The 18488-nt window shown below is 34.8% G+C and overlaps 1 protein-coding gene across 4 annotated transcripts in view; it reads left to right on the top strand.

The window, feature by feature from the left end:
* The window catches only part of AFG2A (AFG2 AAA ATPase homolog A), a 364625-nt gene that overhangs the window by 34785 nt on the left and 311352 nt on the right, over positions 1-18488 (top strand). For all 4 annotated transcript variants that reach the window (XM_058721440.1, XM_058721439.1, XM_058721442.1 and 1 more), the window contains exon 10: positions 13098-13252. In XM_058721440.1, the coding sequence (XP_058577423.1) occupies positions 13098-13252 (155 nt within the window). The remainder of the gene's footprint in view (positions 1-13097; positions 13253-18488) is intronic.

Here is an 18488-nt window from a genome sequence, read left to right as displayed (position 1 = left end):
GAATCCTCTTTAAGAAATCTATGTCAGTTCCACTGTCATGAATATTTTATATTATCTTCTTTCATTGTAAAGATGTTTTATTGTCTTACCTTTCACATTACCATCTATAATTGACTCACTTTTTCTATGTAGATAATAAGTTGTACCAGACCAGTTAATGAAATGACAATCTGTCCTTCCTACTCTGCAGTGGTACCTTTGTCATAAATCAAGAGTTTGAGTTTGTTTTGAATTCTCTGTTCTGTTTCCTTGATCTCTCTTTATCCTTGTGTAAAATACTGAAATGATTTTAATCACATCAGCTTTATTAAAAGCCTTAATTTCTGGAGGGTGAGTGCTCCTTTTTTTTTCATCAAGTTTGTCTTGACTATTCTCGACCCTTTACATTTGCTTATAACTTGAAAAATGAGTTTGGTAGGCTCCCTTCATCCTAAACTGAACTTTGACTGAAAATTTTAAATCTCTAGATCAATCTGAGGAGAGTTCAAAGGTTAACTTCACAATCCATGAACATGGTAGATCTCTTCACTTATTTTAAGTCTTTAATTTCTCTCATAGTTTTTTGTGAAGTCTTGCATAAATATACATTATATTTATTCTTAGGTATTTAGGTTTTTTTAAATGCAGTTAAAAATGGCATCAAAATTTCACTTTATAATTGTTTTATTCGCTGTTACCTAGGAAAAGTAAATTTTTGTGTATTGACTTTGTGCCTACCTGCCTTGCTAAATTCACTTATTTTAATAGTGTGTATGTAGATTCTTTGAGTTTTCTATGTATATGATGTTACATAACTTTACATGTATACAGTCTGCTGATAATGACAGTTTTATTTCATTCTTTTTAATCTCTACACTTATTATTTCTTGTTCTTGCTTTATTGCACTGGTTATGGTTTCTAACATAGTATTTAACATAAGCAGTAACAACAGTTATTCTTATCTCATTCTTTATCCTAGGGAGAAAGTTTCTAATATTTTCCAGTTAGGAATTATATTCACTCTATGTTTTTTGCAGCTAATCTGGTAAAGGATTTCTGTCTATTCCTAGTTTGTTTTATAATTAATATTGATTTTTTTTATCATATTATCTGTGCCTATTGAGATAATCCTATTGTTTCTCTTCTATTAATGTGGAGAAGGTGTTGATTGATTTTCAAATATGAAACCAACCTCATATTCTTGGAACATAACCATCTTGTCATGATGTATAATCCTTTATTTATATATTTACATTTTTGCTAATGTTTTGTTCAGGATATTTGTACCTATGTCCATGAGAGAGATTCGTTTATAATTTTTTTTTCATATAATACACTCATCAGATTTGAGGAACAAGGTTTTGCTGGCCTTATGAGTCAATTTAGGAATTGTTTATTTTTTCTCTGGAAGAGTTTTTGTAAGCTTAGTATTATATTCATCCTTAAATAGTAGTGTTTTCCAGTGGAGCCATTTGTGTTTGGAATTTTGTCTGTGGTTAAAGTTTTAATTACAGAATTAATTTATTTAATAACTATTGGAATATTCAGTTATGTACTTTTTTTGTTTGCATGTTAGTTTTGGTAAGATTTCTCCTAGAAATTTGTTCATATGAAATTTCTTATTATTTACTATAAGATTATTCCTGGTATCTTGTTAACTTTTCAATATCTGTAGGTTCTGTAGTGATGTCTCCTATTTCAATATTGATATTGGTAATGTGTGCCTTCTCTCACATTGCCTTGATTCATATGCCAGAGTTTTCTCAGTTTTATTAGCCTTTTCAGAGAATAAACTTTGGCTTTTAATGTTTATTTATTTTTGAGAGAGAGAAAGACAGCGTGCACAGGCACAAACAGGGGAGGAGCAGAGAGAGAGGGAAACACAGAATCCTAAGCAGGCTCCAGGTTCTGTCAGCACAGAACCCAACGCGGGGCTTGAACTTTCAAGCTGTGAGATCATGACCTGAGCCGAAGTTGGATGCCCAACCAACTGAGCCACCAGGGTGCCCCTTGGCTTTAATATTTTTTATTTGTATGTTTGTTTTCTATTGTATTAACTTCTTTATTATTTCCCTCCTACTGTTTTTCTTTTTTGGTTTATTTTATTGTTCATTTTAGAAGATGAGGACCTTATTGACTTCAGTCTTTTTTCCTTTTCTAATATGTGCATTATGCCTGTTACTATTTTTTTAAGTACAGCTTTAGCAGCATTCCACAAATTTTCATGTTATATTTTCATTATTATTTAGTTTTTAAAAATTACAATTTTTATTGGATTTTTTCTTTTGATCCATAAGTTATTTGGAAATATATTGATTAATTTCTAAATATTTATGTATTTTTTGGTGTCTTTTTGTTACTGATTTTGCTATTAATTCTGTGGTCAGAGAACATATGCTTTCTGATTTTATTACTTGAAATACACAGAGTTGCTTTGTGTCTCAGCCTGTGTCAGTTTTGGTACATCTTCCAGTTATACTTGAAATCTGTTTTATTATTTTGGAAATTTTTTTTCTATATATGCCAATTAGGATAAGTGGGTTAATTTTGTTTTTATATCTTGTAACTATGTCTATCTATAAATATGTAATTTGGGCTGCTGAGGGAAATGTGTTAAAGTCTGTAAGTAACTTGGTTGCACATTTGTCCATTTCTCCTTTCACTGTGCTTAATTTTGTTTTTTATATTGAGACTTTTGTTACTAAGTAGGTATTAATTTAGAATTTTATACATTCTTGGTGGACTGACCTTTTTGTTATTCTGAAATATCTAGCAATACCTCTTGCTTAAAGTCTGATAGTAGATAAAGCAGCATTATTTTATTTTTATGTTTGCATGGTATTTCTTTATTCTTTTACTTTCAATCTTTTCTGTCTTTATATTTTCAGAACATATCTTTTGTAAATAGCACAAATTTGGGTTTTATTTTTTTAATCCATCTAATGCTGTCTCAATTCAAGTACATATTATGTTTAAATTTGGGTACTATCTTAAATAGTTAGATTTAACCTGTCTTCTATTTGTCCCATCTGTTTTATGTCCCCCACCCTTGTCTTGCTTTCTCTTGAAATGGACAAGTATTTTTATTATTTTATTTTCCTCCTGTTATCTTTTTAGCTATACATTTTAACTTGTTTTTTAGTGTTTATCTTACATATTATATTTCCTTGGCTCATCAAAGATTAATATAGAATTGTTCAAACACTTTGGGAACACTTTGATTCTCTTTACCCTCAAAACATTGTTTAAAAAAAATTTTTTTTAATGTTTACTTAATTTTGAGACAGAGGGAGACAGAGCATGAACGGGGGAGGGTCAGAGAGAGAGGGAGACACAGAATCTGAAACAGGCTCCAGGCTCTAAGCTGTCAGCACAGAGCCCGAAGTGGGGCTTGAACTCACGGACTGTGAGATCATGACCTGAGCCGAAGTCGGATGCTTAACCGACCAAGCCACCCAGGCACCCCTCAAAACATTGTTTTATACAATTATTCATTTATATTTATCTACATATTCAGGATCCCTATGCCCATGCCCAAGTTTGATGCTTCACCAGCAGGAGTCACAGGACTTAGCATATAGTTATACTGACAGCTCTGATTTACTACAATGCAAAGGATACAAGGTAGATTTTAGCAAAGGGAAAAGGTTCATGGGGCAAGTTGTGGAGGAAGCCTGGTGCAAACTTCCAAGAGTCCTCTCCCAGTGAAGTAGCACAAGACATGTGTAATTCCTCTAGCAATGAGTTGAGACAGCATGTATGAAATGTTGTCTACCATGAAAACTCATTAGAGTCCCAATGCCTATGGATCCACACAATGAGCCAATTTTCCCATTATTCATTTGTCAGCTACTAAATAGCCTGTGCTTTCTTCCCTCATTGATTTGTGATATATTATCACAAGTTTATCATATATTAAATTATATGTATATGAATCTGTCTCTGAACTATGCCCTGTTGTGGTCTTTTTAGTTTTATAACTTTTTTTTTTTTTTTTTTTGAGAGAGAGTGTGTACATGAGCAGGGGAGGCGTGGGGGGGTGGGGAGAGAGAGAGAGAGAGAGAGAGAGAGAGAGAGAGAGAGAGAGAGAATCTTAAGCACAAGCCCAATGTAGGGCTCCATCTCACCACCATGAGATCATGATCTGAGCCAAAATCAAGAGTTGGATGCTTAACCGACTAAGCCACCCAGGTGCCCCAGTTTTATAACTTTTACACACTATTTTTATTTTTTTTAATTTATTTTTAAAATTTTTATTTACTTTTGAGAGAGAGAGTGTGCATGTGAATGGGGGAGGGGCAGAGAGAGCTGGGGACACAGGATGAAGTGGGTTCTGTGCTGACAGCAGAGAGTCCTATGTGGGGCTCAAATTCACGATGTGTGAGATTATGACCAGAGCCAAAGTCAGACGCTTAACTGACTGAGCTACCCAGATGCCCACATGCTATTTTTAATACTGTTAATTGTAGTATATCTTAATGTCTGGTAAGATAAATTCTGCTTATTTATTTGCATTATTGTTGATTTAGTTATATATAGACCTTAATTCCTTAATACTGTTTTCAGGGAAGATTTATTCTAATTTACCTGCTGATATGCAATCAACATTTTGATTGCATTTAAAATAAGTAGATTGTTTTGAATATAACGGACATTTTTATGGTATTGTCATCCCATTCAAGGACCTAGAATGTCTTTTATTCATATTTTTCTCTTTGTTAAAATTTATCCATAGAAGTCTTGTATGTCTTGTAGGTTGATACCCAGTTAATTTATCAGTTTTGTGATTATTGCGAATGCTGGTTTTTTTTTAATGGTATTTTAAATTTGTTCTTCTTGGTGTAGAGAAATTTTATATTGATAATTTTTTTTTTTTTTTTTTTTTTTTGGTCTTCAGCCTTGTTTAACTCTTACTAATTCTAATAGTTTTCTTTTAATTGTTTTGGCTTTTCTGGGTAGATGATTGTCATGTGTGAGTAACGGAAATTTTATCTCTTTCCATCCTTTTACCATTCTTTCACTTTTCTTTTTTCTATTCTTTTATTTATTTATTTATTTATATTTTTTTTCATTTTTAAATTTACATCCAAATAAGTTAGCATATAGTGCAACAGTGATTTCAGGAGTAGATTCTTTAATGCCCCTTACCCATTTAGCCCATCCACCCTCCCACAACCTCTCTAGTAACCCTCTGTTTGTTCTTCATATTTAAGAATCTCTTATGTTTTGTCTCCCTCCGTGTTTTTATATTATTTTTGCTTCCCTTCCCTTGGGTTCATCTGTTCTGTGTCTTAAAGTCCTCATATGAGTAAAGTCATATGATATTTGTCTTTCTTTGACGAATTTTGCTTAGCTTAATAGCCTGTAGTTCCATCCACATAGTTGCAAATGACAAGATTTCATTCTTTTTGATTGCTGACTAATACTCCATTATATGTATGTGTATACACATACACACACACATATACACCACAACTTCTTTATCCAATCATCCATCGATGGACACTGGGGCTCTTTCCATACTTTGGCTATTGTTGATAGTGCTGCTATAAACATTGAGGTGCATGTGTCCCTTCAAAATAGCACACCTGTGTCCCTTGGATAAATACCTAGTAGTGCAATTGCTGGGTCATAGGGTAGTTCTATTTTTAATTTTTTGAGGAACCTCTATACTGTTCTTTAGAGTGGCTGCACCAGCTTGCATTCCCACCAACAATGCAAAAGAGATCCTCTTTGTCCACATCCTTGCCAACATCTGTTGTTCCCTGAGTTGTTAATGTTAGCCATTCTGACAGGTGTAAGGTGATATATCATTGTGGTTTTGATCTGTATTTCCCTGATGATGAGTGATGTTGAGTATCTTTTCATGTGTCGGTTGGCCATCTGGATATCTTCTTTGGAGAAGTGTCTATTCATGTCTTTTGCCCATTTCTTCACTGGGTTATTTTTTTGGGGGGAGATGTTGAGTTTGATAAGTTCTTTATAGATTTTGGATACTAACCCTTTATCTGATGTGTCGTGGGCAAATATCTTCTCCCATTTTGTCGGTTGCCTTTTAGTTTTTCTGATTGTTTGCTTTGCTGTGCAGAAGGTTTTTATTTTGATGAGGTCCCAATAGTTCATTTTTGCTTTTGTTTTCCTTGCCTCCAGAGACATGTTGAGTAAGAAGTTGCTGTGGCCTTATTTTTTCTATTCTTAATAGCCACGGCCTCCACGATTGAATTATCTAGTGATAGTGATACTGGCATCCTTGTCTTGTTACCAGTTTTAGAGAATTCATATAAAGTCTTTTCATTAAGTGTAATGTTTGGTGCTAAAGATTGCTGGAATATAATCTTAATCAAATATACTTTCCTAAGAGTGTTTTAAATTATTTTTATCATAAATAGATGTTGAATCTTATCAAATATGGTTTTCTGTATCAGTAAAAATAATTATAATTATTCTCAAATTAGACAGTGTAGGGAGTTAATAGATTTTCTGATCAACTGGCCTTTTATTTCTGAGAAAAACTCTTTGTGAATATATAGATTTTTAAATATATTGTTAGATTTAGATAGCTAATATCTTATTTAGAACTTTTGCCCCATGTCCATTAGCTGAAAAATGTTTTTTTCTTATTCATATTTAATTTGAAGTCAAGATTATATTAGCCTCCCAAACATTTGGTTTTTCTCTTACTTATAAAAGCCTCAGTCTATATAATGAGGACAGAGAAAAAGGGAAATTCTAAAAACATGTCATGGGATTGTTATTTCTGTCATGATCCAGTTAGGAGATAGAACCTATACCAGTTTTTTAAAATTTTTTTTTAATGTTTATTTATTTTTGAGAGAGAGAATCAGCCGGGCATCAGCAGGGAAGGGGAGAGAGAGGGAGACACAGAATTCAATGTAAGCTCCAGGCTCTGAGCTGTCAGCACAGAGACCGACTAGGGGCTCGAACTCACAAGCTGTTGAGATCATGACCTGAGTCGAAGTCGGATGCTTAATCGACTGAACCACCCAGGTACCCCTATACCAGTTTTTTTTTTTACAGAGAAAATTTAATAGAAAGAATAACAAATTATAAAATTTTAACTAGGTAATTGAAAGGAGGGTAGCAACTATAGGAAGCAGTTCTCACTCCTAAGTCTGGTGGGGGGGAAAGGGCATAGGTTGAGATTATTAAAACCTAGAGCCTGAGCTGTTACTCAGACCCCTGAAGAGTAGCCTGATACTTTGAAGGCTGACTCAGACCTCTTAGAAGGTGGCACTGCTAGGTTGGTGCTGTTGTCCCTTAAGAGTTGGTAGAATGACAGTCACAGGAATAGTAAACATATAGGAAATGTATGGGATGTAAATAGGAGGGAGTGAGTCCTTTCTTCCCCCTTCAGCTTTGCTGTCTCTCTCTAGAGCTTTGCTCTAACATTGGCAAAGCCTACAATGGAGCTGAAATGTAATTTGCAGTCTCAACTCCTTGTAGTGTTCCAAAGCTGGGTATAGTAGCATGTTTTCAAGCTGAGAGTCAATAATTTAGTAAGTGGTACACCTGAAAGCTAAATTAGACAACACTCAAATAATCTCTCTGTGAGCTTCAAAAGAAGTCATATAGCAAATTAAATATTAAGAATAGAATGTTAGTGGGGCTCCTGGGTGGCTCAGTCAGTTGACTGTCCCAACTCTTGAAATCAGCTCAGGTCATGATCTTCCGGTTCATAGGATCAAGGCCTGCATTGGGCTCTGCACTGACAATGCAGAGTCTGCATGGGATTCGCTCTCTCCCCCACTCTTTCTGCCCCTCCACTGCTCGTGTGCTCTTTCTCAAAATAAATAAGTACACTTAAAAAAAAGAAGAAGAATAGGGACGCCTGGGTCGCTCAGTTGGTTAAGTGTCTGACTTTGGCACAGGTCATAGATATCATGGTTCATGAGTTCAAGCCCTGCATTGGGCTCTGTGCTGACAGTTCAGAGACTGGAGCCTGCTTCAGATTCTGTGTTTCCCTCTCTCTCTGCGCCCCCCCCCCCCCCCCCCCCCCCGCTCACACTCTCTCTCTCTCCCTCAAAAATAAATAAACATAAATAAAATAAAAAAAACAAACAGAATGTTAGTAAAAATTCTGCGTTTTAAGTTTTCTCTAAGATGTAATCGTAACACGTTTATTAAGAAATAAGAAGGGTAAAAAGAACTGCATTCAGCTCAACTAGTTGGATAAGAACAACAGAGTAAATCCAAAGGGGAGGAAAATTAAAAATATAAAGTTAGATTCAGTGGAATGAAAGAACAAAAAATTCATTCTTTGAAAAGAGTTTTAAGATTATAAAGTTAGACCAAGCACCAGTCAAGAGATAGGACCACATATTGGTGGTTTTGGTAAAAGAGAAAAGAAGGTACAAATGAAATATAGAGAGAACTAATAATACAAACCAAATAGAGAAAACAAACAAATGTTTCTCCTGGATGTTAAAAACCCTTTCTACAGAAGAATAATGTGGGATATCTATCTCACTGACTTACCTATATTTATTTCCTGGCAGCCTCATGATTGACTTTACTTTGATTAATTGTGCTCCATTAATGTAAATACATACATTAACATTTCTAGTATAACTACTAAAATAATAGAAAAAGACTGTATAACTTCAGAACTAGTAGAAGGCAAAATGAAATATGAAAAGAACAAAACAAAAATCAATCAGTCTGAAAGAATGCAAGAAAAAGAGTTGGTAGGGATTAGATGATAGCCATGTTAACATTAGACCAAGTAATTTTAAGACAAAAAACTTGCCTGCAGATAAAGATGAGTACTACATACTGATAAAAGCATTCAATTTATTAGGAAGGCATAACTGTTTTAAACCTGATGCAATTGATAGGGTAGCTTTGAAATGTATAAAGCAAAACTTTCTGTAACTACAAGGAGAAATGAACAGAATATCTGTTTTAGTGTGAGAGTTTTAATGCATCTCTGTCAATGGTTGAGGATAGAGAAGATTTGAATAACACAATCAACAGACTTGACATAATGGATATATATTTGGAACACTGAAACCAACAACAAACATATCTATTGAGACACACATAGAACATTTATGAATTTACAATTAAAAAAATTTCATTTAATACAGACCTTATTCTCTGGCCAAAATTCATTTAAGTTAAAATCAATAAATTAAACAATTTTATACTTTGGAAATTAGAAAATTCTAAATAATTCATTAGTGGAATTATAGTATGCAGATGAAAAGCTGTTTAGAATTGGACAATGCAACTATGTCAAAATGTGTGGTATATAGCTAAAGCCGTGCTTACAAGGAAATTTACAACCTGAAATTCTTATATAGGAAATAAAGGTTGAAAACTAATAAGCTGAGTATTGTTATTAGAAAATATTAAGCTTTAGGAAACAAATATTTAATACAGATAGGGCAGAAATGTATAGAAAAGGAAGGCAATTATAAGAGAGAAGTAGCAAGTTTTGTGTACTGTTCCATACTAACAGCATGCTCCCTTCCTTGCTACCTCTGCATGGTCATGGTGGGCTCTGAGGTTATCTCAGTCTCTGCTCAGCATCTCTTCTTGATCCTAGTACTTCATTGGAAGCTCATCTTGAGCAGATTGTTTACTTCTGTTTAAAAAAATAGTCCTTGGCTTTATTGCAGAGGGGAGGCAAAAACTTGCTGCAATTTTGCTCTAGATCCCAACTGTTTGCATTTCTTAAATTACCCAAATCATCTTGCAGGGCATCACTCTTATATTTGTTTCTTCTTACATTATCTCTGGTTCTTCTAGGTTGCTTTTTTTTTTTTTTTCTATGTATTTTGTTCTTTATAGTGCTTGTTAGAAGATGTCCTTAGATATCTAGTGATCTTTGGGTGTTTTCTCATATTTGAAAGTGTTACTACTAAAAATTGATTAGGTACTGTGAACTCTTGGAGCTTGTGAGCTTGTGGTCTTCTGTGTAGTGAGTTCTGCATGGGCCTTTTCCTTGAGTGCGCCTTTGTCACTCTTAGCCTGGTACCTTTCCAGGAGAAGGATTTTTTGGCTTCACATGTGGGTAGGTATATCCTGACTGTAAACCCTAGGAACAGTGGGGAACAGCAGAATGGGTTTCTCTATGCAGTATGATTCCCTTGTCTTTAACTGTCCTTTGTATTCCCTCAATTCAGAAATATTTTGTGTTGCTTAGAGAATATATCTTCAGATGTAGGGTACAGGGTACAGGAAAAGTCATCTGACTCTGTGAAATTGGGAAGGGGATCTTTATGATCTAACTACTTCCTAATAGACTTCTCTTCTAATCTTCCATTTTTCTGTTTCTAACCCTGATTTTTCTTTTTCTTTTTCTTTTTTTTTTAGAAGTGATTTGTGCTGTCCTAAGTTTTGAGCTTTTTTGATTAAATTTGGGTGGGGTCAATAGGAAGGGCATCTGTGGCATAAATCTGGTTGCTCTCAGATTTTTTTTTCATTGTATGCTTGTGTGTCAGCTTTCCTGGGTCAGTTATATTCAGTACTGCTTATTCATTTGCTATCCAGCTTCTGAAATTTTGGTTGCTGTTATATTGTTTCCTCTCCTATTTGCCCTTCCAGGTTTATGTTTCTTCATAAAAATCTCTTTACACTCATTGTAGTAGGGTTTTATTTAGGAGGAAGCAAAAGTAAGTGCTTGGATTTAATGTACTGTCTTTACTAACTTGAATGACTTTACCTCAAACCTTTATTTCAACTCTTGATTGATATGCACTCAGTAGTGGCTCACTTTCATCTTTTAATTTTAAATTTATTGGAGAATTAGTAGGTAGACTTCAGTATTTCTGTCTAGAGACTAAAGTAAATGATAAATCAAAGCCTGAACAATTCATTTTTCCTTCCCCTCCCCCATGGTCTTCTGTTAAGTTTCTCAGGATCCACATAAGAGTGAAAACATGGTATCTGTCTTTCTCTGTATGACTTATTTCACTTAGCATAACACTCTCTAGTTCCATCCACGTTGCTACAAAAGGCCATATTTCATTCTTTCTCATTGCCACGTAGTATTCCATTGTGTACATAAACCACAATTTCTTTATTCATCAGTTGATGGACATTTAGGCTCTTTCCATAATTTGGCTATTGTTGAGAGTGCTGCTATAAACATTGGGGTACAAGTGCCCCTATGCATCAGCACTCCTGTATCCCTTGGGTAAATTCCTAGCAGTGCTATTGCTGGGTCATAGGGTAGATCTATTTTTAATTTTTTGAGGAGGCTCCACACTGTTTTCCAGAGTGGCTGCACCAATTTGCATTCCCACCAACAGTGCAAGAGGGTTCCCGTTTCTCTGCATCCTCTCCAGCATCTATAGTCTCCTGATTTGTTCATTTTGGCCACTCTGACTGGAGTGAGGTGATATCTGAGTGTGGTTTTGATTTGTATTTCCCTGATGAGGAGTGATGTTGAGCATCTTTTCATGTGCCTGTTGGCCATCCAGATGTCTTCTTTTTTTTTTTAATTTTTTAATTTTTATTATTATTTTTTTTAATTTTTTTTTAACGTTTAGTTATTTTTGAGACAGGGAGAGATAGAGCATGAACAGGGGACGGTCAGAGAGAGGGAGACACAGAATATGAAGCAGGCTCCAGGCTCTGAGCTGTCAGCACAGAGCCCGACGCGGGGCTAGAACTCACGGACCGCAAGATCATGACCTGAGCTGAAGTCGGCTGCCCAACCGACTGAGCCACCCAGGCGCCCCCAGATGTCTTCTTTAGAGAAGTGTCTATTTATGTTTTCTGCCCATTTCTTCACTGGATTATTTGTTTTTTGGGTGTGGAGTTTGGTGAGCTCTTTATAGATTTTGGATTCTAGCCCTTTGTCCGATATGTCATTTGCAAATGTTTTTTCCCATTCCGTTGGTTGCCTTTTAGTTTTGTTGATTGTTTCCTTTGCAGTGCAGAAGCTTTTTATCTTCATGAGGTCCTAGTAGTTCACTTTTGCTTTTAATTCCCTTGCTGTTGGAGATGTGTCAAGTAAGAAATTGCTGGGGCGCCTGGGTGGCGCAGTCGGTTAAGCGTCCGACTTCAGCCAGGTCACAATCTCGCGGTCCGTGAGTTCGAGCCCCGCGTCGGGCTCTGGGCTGATGGCTCGGAGTCTGGAGCCTGTTTCCGATTCTGTGTCTCCCTCTCTCTGCCCCTCCCCCGTTCATGCTCTGTCTGTCTCTCTCTGTCCCAAAAATAAATTAAAAACGTTGAAAAAAAAAATTAAAAAAAAAAAAAAAAAAAAAAGAAATTGCTGCATCTGAGGTCACAGAGGTTTTTTTCCTGCTTTCTCCTCTAGGGTTTTGATGGTTTCCTGTCTCACATTCAGGTCCTTTATCCATTTTGAGTTTATTTTTGTGAATGGTGTAAGAAAGTGGTCTAGTTTCATCCTTCTGCATGTTGCTGTCCAGTTCTCCCAGCACCATTTGTCAAAGAGACTGTCTTTTTTCCATTGGATATTCTTTCCTGCTTTGTCAAAGATTAGTTGGCTATACTTTTGTGAGTCCAGTTATTTCTTATGCTTTTCAAATGATGGGCTTCCTTAAGATTGAGCCTTCAGCCCTCATTTTTCATCCCTTGTTCCTTTCTAGCCTGTCTTTGTAGGTCTCTCCTATATAATTCCAGATCTTGTGTCTACGCACACAGCTCTAAAGTCTCATTCTTTCTTGAGTTCCAAAACCACATTTCCGACTGCCAACTGAATATTTCCTTTAAGATGTTCTGCCAATACCTTACAAAACCTATAACTCTGGATTGAATGTATTAATAAAAAGGGCAGAGGCAGGAGGTGTGTTATTCCCCAGGCTATTCTGATAAATCTTTATGGTCTTTTTTTGTAGATGTTGTTTTGTAAATTTTATTTCATGTTTATAAAATATCTGTCTTTTCATATTTCATACCAGTATGTCATATTTTTACTGCCCAAACTAAGCATTTGGATTTTTGCCTTCATCGCCCACATTTTTCAGTCCTCTTCCTTATCCTTCTACCTTCATATACACACACAAACAAATGATTTGAAATGCTAGAAGTGTGAAGTTTGGGTTTATTATTATTTTTACTGGTAATGGTTCAGTCTGTATTTATGGGGTAGAAGATAAATCTTGTATTACTTTTCTCTTTGCAGGTCTCTATGCCTTACGGAGAGTCTTGAAGAAACAGCCTAATCTCTCTGATAGCAAGATGGCTGGGCTGGTGAAGATTACTCTGAATGATTTCTTACAAGGGATGAATGACGTCAGGCCCAGTGCTATGAGGGAAGTAGCAATCGATGTACCAAATGTAAGTCATTTGTACTCCCATGCTAGCCACACTGTTTGATTTAACTCTGAAAGAAACAGAGACTGCATAGAGACAATATACCCAGGCTAAACTTAAAAAAAAAAAAAATTTTTAATTGAAATTTTTATGGATGTAATTGGAGATTCAGTGCAGTTGTAAGAAATACTGTAGGGAGATCTTGTGTATTCTTCACTCACTTTCCCCCTGCGTGGTAACCTCTTGCAAACAATTAGTACACTATCACAAGCAGGATTTTCATGCTGATATAATCACTGATCTTATTCAGATTTCTAGTGTTACTTGTACTTATTTGTGTGTGTGTGTGTGTGTGTGTGTGTGTGTTTAGTTCTGTGCAGTTTTATTACTTGCAAAGTTTTGTGTATCTGTCACTGGAATTGAGATACTGAATAGTTCCATCACCACAGTGATCTCTTGCTTTGCTCTTTCATAACCATACTAACCTTGTTCTGTACCTGTTTGTAAAATTCTGTCATTTTAGAAATGTTATATAAATCTAACTATACACTATACAGTTTTTTCCCATTTAGCATAATTCCAAGGAGATTCATCCAAGCTGTTATGTGCAACAATAGTTTGTTCTTTCTGTTGCTGAGTCGTATTCCATGGTGTGGCTGTACCATAATTTGCTTAGTCATTCACCTGTTGAAGGACATCTGAGCTGTTTCCAGTTTAGGGCAATTATGAATAAAGTTGCTATGAACATTCGTCTGCAGGTATTGTGTAAATGTAAGTTTTTATTTCTCTAAAATCAATGCCCACGAGTGCAACTGCTGGGTTGTATGCTAATTGCATATTTAGTCTTATAAGGAAATGTCAACTAGGCTAATTTTAGAATATAAAAAATCTTCAAGTTATGATGCCTGGTGTTTCCTCAGGTTCTTTTACATTTTCTCAATTATTGACATGCTTTGCACAGTTCACAATCAAATCACCATAAGGACATCAGAAGCTACCTTTTAAGGGGGGGGGGCGGGGATCATCTGTTACGTTCTCTTATCACCCAAGTAGGCCTAACATTCAGGAAAGAAATGTTTCTTTGAATATATTAATATTTGCAGAAAATGGCATTGAAACAAAGCATTGATGGTGTGTCCTGCATTGTATTGGGGTAAGGGATGGGCTGTTAAAGTTGGCTTGATCATAAGGAGTGTTTATATCTTGGTATAGCTTGAGGAAAGTTTATAGATTGCTCTCTGACACTTTAGGAGAGCACTGATGGAAGAATGGAACTTTGTGACTACTCTTTCCCTTTGCTTCTGTAATATCACCTCTTTAGTTTTTCTTTTTGAGTTTGTCTTATTGCTTCTGAGATACTCCCTTGTAAAAGCTCACACGTTACAATTATTTAAAACTTAGAGCTGTATTAGAGAGTCAGACATAGTTTTGTACGCTTTTCCCCATTGTGTGTATATTAACAGTTCTCTTGGTCATTAACTAATGGTTTATAATTGCTGTAAGCTAAAACAAACAAAAAAACTGAGAGAGACTATAAAGATACTAAGTCAATGGAATAGACTGTGTGGAACCATATAGTGGGGAGAGATCAATGGGTTTGTTTTCACTTTTTTTGTTGGTGTTTTGTTCTTTTGTTTTTCACTTTTAAAGGGGACTGTTCCTTGGAAAATGTATTTTGTGGCCAAATATGTTTGGGAAGTACTGGTTTAAATGAAATCAGTTGTATTTCTTTGCTGTAGGACTTTTCAGGGTTTTTAAATATGAAGAAGTGTGAAAGAGAGCTATTATGGAAACTTATTTGGCCATGGACCATGTGGGGCAGATACTTTCTGCATTTTGCAGTGTGGTAGATTGCATAAACTGACTACAGATTTTTCCCACCATTCTGTTTGCCCTTTTTGCACTGCAACTTTGTAGCTCCTACCATAAAAGAGATGGAGTCAGGTTTTCCACCCTTTGAATTTGTACTTGGCCATGTAACTTGCTTTGGCTTATAGGATATTAGCAATCATGATGCAAGCAGACTTGAAAGCACCTAGGGCTTGCCTTTTCTTGCGACTCTTGGAATTCCTGCATTAGTTATGCTGTGATATCTGTACTTGTTTCCTGGAAGGTGAGATACCATGCGGAGCATAAATGAGCCCTCTTAGCTGAGATTCCCTCCTTTCAGCCATCCTGCCAATTGTCAGACATTTGACAGACACAATGCTAGACTATCCCACCCCTACTGAAGTTTACCTAAACCAGAAAAACCACCCAGTTAACTCTTAGAATTGTCAGAAATATCAAATGTCTGTTTTTTTTGAGCCACTAAACTTTATGGTAGTTAGCAAAAGCTTAAGCGATGAAGATGCTTGTTTACTTCTTATAGAACACAATTGTTTTGTCAATTAAGGTGGAAAACAGTGCCCTCAGTTAGGAATATCTCTAAGGACTACCTTCTAGTTTAGGCAACTTAATGTGATTTTAAATGTTTTTTCGAAAACATTTTCGAATTCACTAATGAACTTACAGCTTAACTTTGGGTTCTACTATAGTTCTGTAGTAGCACATGCTAATTTAGTATGAATAATTTAACAAATGGAATTATGGAATAACTAATGATTGATGTTGGATTAGTAGAAACTTTTCATTTCTTTGGAATTTATGGTCTAAAGTTTGGGCACATTGGTATGAATATCTTTACTTGTATTTATCTGTGTTTTATTGGCTACAGTTACATAATGTAATGGGTCAAGTAAATGCATATTCATCAAATGCCACATGTGAAAATTTCGGGTGATAGGGTTATAAACCAGCTACTCCATCCAAAAACACTTCAGTGTTTAAAAAAGTTTAGGAACTAGAGAAACATACAGTGAGTTTTTTAAATTTAAAATTACTGCCAATAGAGAATGTGTTTGAACAGTGGCTGTCCACTTTTGGAATTGCTGAACTGATTTATTCATCAGAGGAACTGATACTACAACTGCATTTTTAATTGCTCTAATGAGAGGTTTTTTTCCCCCTTTATTTTCTTCTGATACAGTATTTACAATCCATGGACTTGTGCCATTTTCCATTTGGCACTTTATTACTTGGCCTAAGGCCATGGTGTACTGTGATGTTACTCATGAGCTCCAGGGTGATTAGCCCTGGTCAAAGTACTTTTTTACATTGCTTTTTATGCTCACTTCAGATTGTAAAAATTTTCCTGAGAAGTCAACATTTCTTTAATTGGATTGCTAAAATTTTTCTCTTCTGCTTTCAGACTATCACATATACAAAAATATCTCCAAATTATATCTGCAGAAGGTTTACTACTTACTTTGCTATAGAAAACCTGTTTCAAGCAGGTAGTTAATTGTGAACATTTTTTAAATAGTAAATTGAGCATTCAGCATCTTTTGAGAAAACATTTCATCGTGTGACATTAAGACTTCTAAATCACACTTGCCTAGTTATATTTAAGTTGAAAAGAAATGTCCTAAGGTGGGAATATTGCCAATTACAATGTAATGCATTATTAATCAGGAGACCACAAGTGTTAGCTACTTACTGAAATGTAATGTTTCCTTTTTGTGGACTTTCTGAATTGGTGATTATAGCAACTGGTGTATTAAAAGTCAAATGTATTTTACAATTAATTGGTAATTAAAATCAAATGTATTTCTTTACCACAGGAATCTTTAGAATCTTTGACTATGTCAGTGTGCATTTTGAAATTTTGGTTTTTCACCCAGAAATAACAACTGTTAATATTTTGTTATAATTCTAATAGTTTAACATTTTTTTAAAGATTGTTTTTCTATGCATATAGATATTTTAATATAACTAATCTTAGAGGGGCGCCTGGGTGGCTTGGTCGGTTAAGCGTCTGACTTCGGCTCAGGTCATGATCTCACGGTCCGTGAGTTCGAGCCCCGCGTCGGGCTCTGTGCTGACAGCTCAGAACCTGGAGCCTGTTTCAGATTCTGTGTCTCCCTCTCTCTCTGCTCCTCCCCTGTTCATGCTCTGTCTCTCTCTGTCTCAAAAATGAATAAATGTTAAAAAAAAATTTAAAAAAAATAACTAATCTTAGAATATATAGTTTTATATTTTTCTTTTTTCACTTAAAATTATATGGTAAACATTTTACTTTAAAATTTTTCAGCAAACGTCTTTTAAATGACTGTTTAATAGATTGTTATGTGGTAAACTGTAATTGTTTTATCCTTCTTCCATTCTAAAGAAAATCTGTTTATTTTTCCTGTTTTTTTCTAATATGGTTATATACACATTTATGTCCAAACCTTTGCATTTATGTTTCCCAGAAGCAGAATTATCAGACGGAAATATGTGGTTTTAAAGTTTAAGGCAAATGTCATTAAGCTCTGTTTTTTTTTCCCCTCAGAAAGATTGTTTTAATTTATAATTATGTGATAAAAATTTTAAATTATAAAGAACTTAAATAAAGTCTTATTTTATTTTTACTTTAGTCCTTTTTTATTTGCCTGCCACTAGAATTTATTTTTTATTTTGAGGAATAATACTGGATAATCTTTGGGTAGGGACTTAAAATAAGAAAATGAAAACTATCAATTATATACCTTCTTCTTTCTATGAAAATTTTAAATTTTTAGATAATTGGTCTAAACTGGATGGCTTTTTAAGGGATTTTAAATTCCGTGAGAGCAGTTCTTATTTTTATCCTTTATATTTGTCCTACCACATAATAGATGTCCAATCAATATTTGCTGAATGGATAAGTGAACAACTATAATTCTCTTGGAAAAACAAAACAAAACAGATGGTCAATTTCACATATATTTAAAGAATATTGCATCCTTCTTCTGTACTAAAGCTTAATATTTTTGTTTACCTTCATGTAACATTCTTCAGATTCTTTGCATTTTATAAAACAAGTGGTTTCTTTAGTGAATTTTAACCCTTACTGTTTATTCAGTGAATTTAACAATTTTGGAGTAAATATGCCTGTAATAGTGCTAAGTTGTCTGTTCTGGAAGGATACAGAATAGTCCTTTATATTTTCTACCAAAACATGTTGCTTTCTTGATGTATTAGAAATTCTTATTTTATTAAGATAAGCAAAAAAAAAAAAAAAACCAAAAAAAAAAAACCAATGCTTTCAATAGTTGTATTTACATATTGTATTTACAATAAATAAGCCATTTTATATATACCATAGCAATTATCACTGGATCACTGGTAAATGGCATTCTTAACCAAATATATACAAATTGATTACCATCAAGTTTAATTCATTTATATATCTTAAATC

Source organism: Neofelis nebulosa, chromosome 3, assembly GCF_028018385.1.
Source record: "Neofelis nebulosa isolate mNeoNeb1 chromosome 3, mNeoNeb1.pri, whole genome shotgun sequence".
In the NCBI taxonomy this organism is placed as follows: Eukaryota; Metazoa; Chordata; class Mammalia; order Carnivora; family Felidae; genus Neofelis; species Neofelis nebulosa.
Note: the sequence above shows the minus strand (reverse complement) of the source record. Positions and strands in the feature narration are given on the sequence as shown.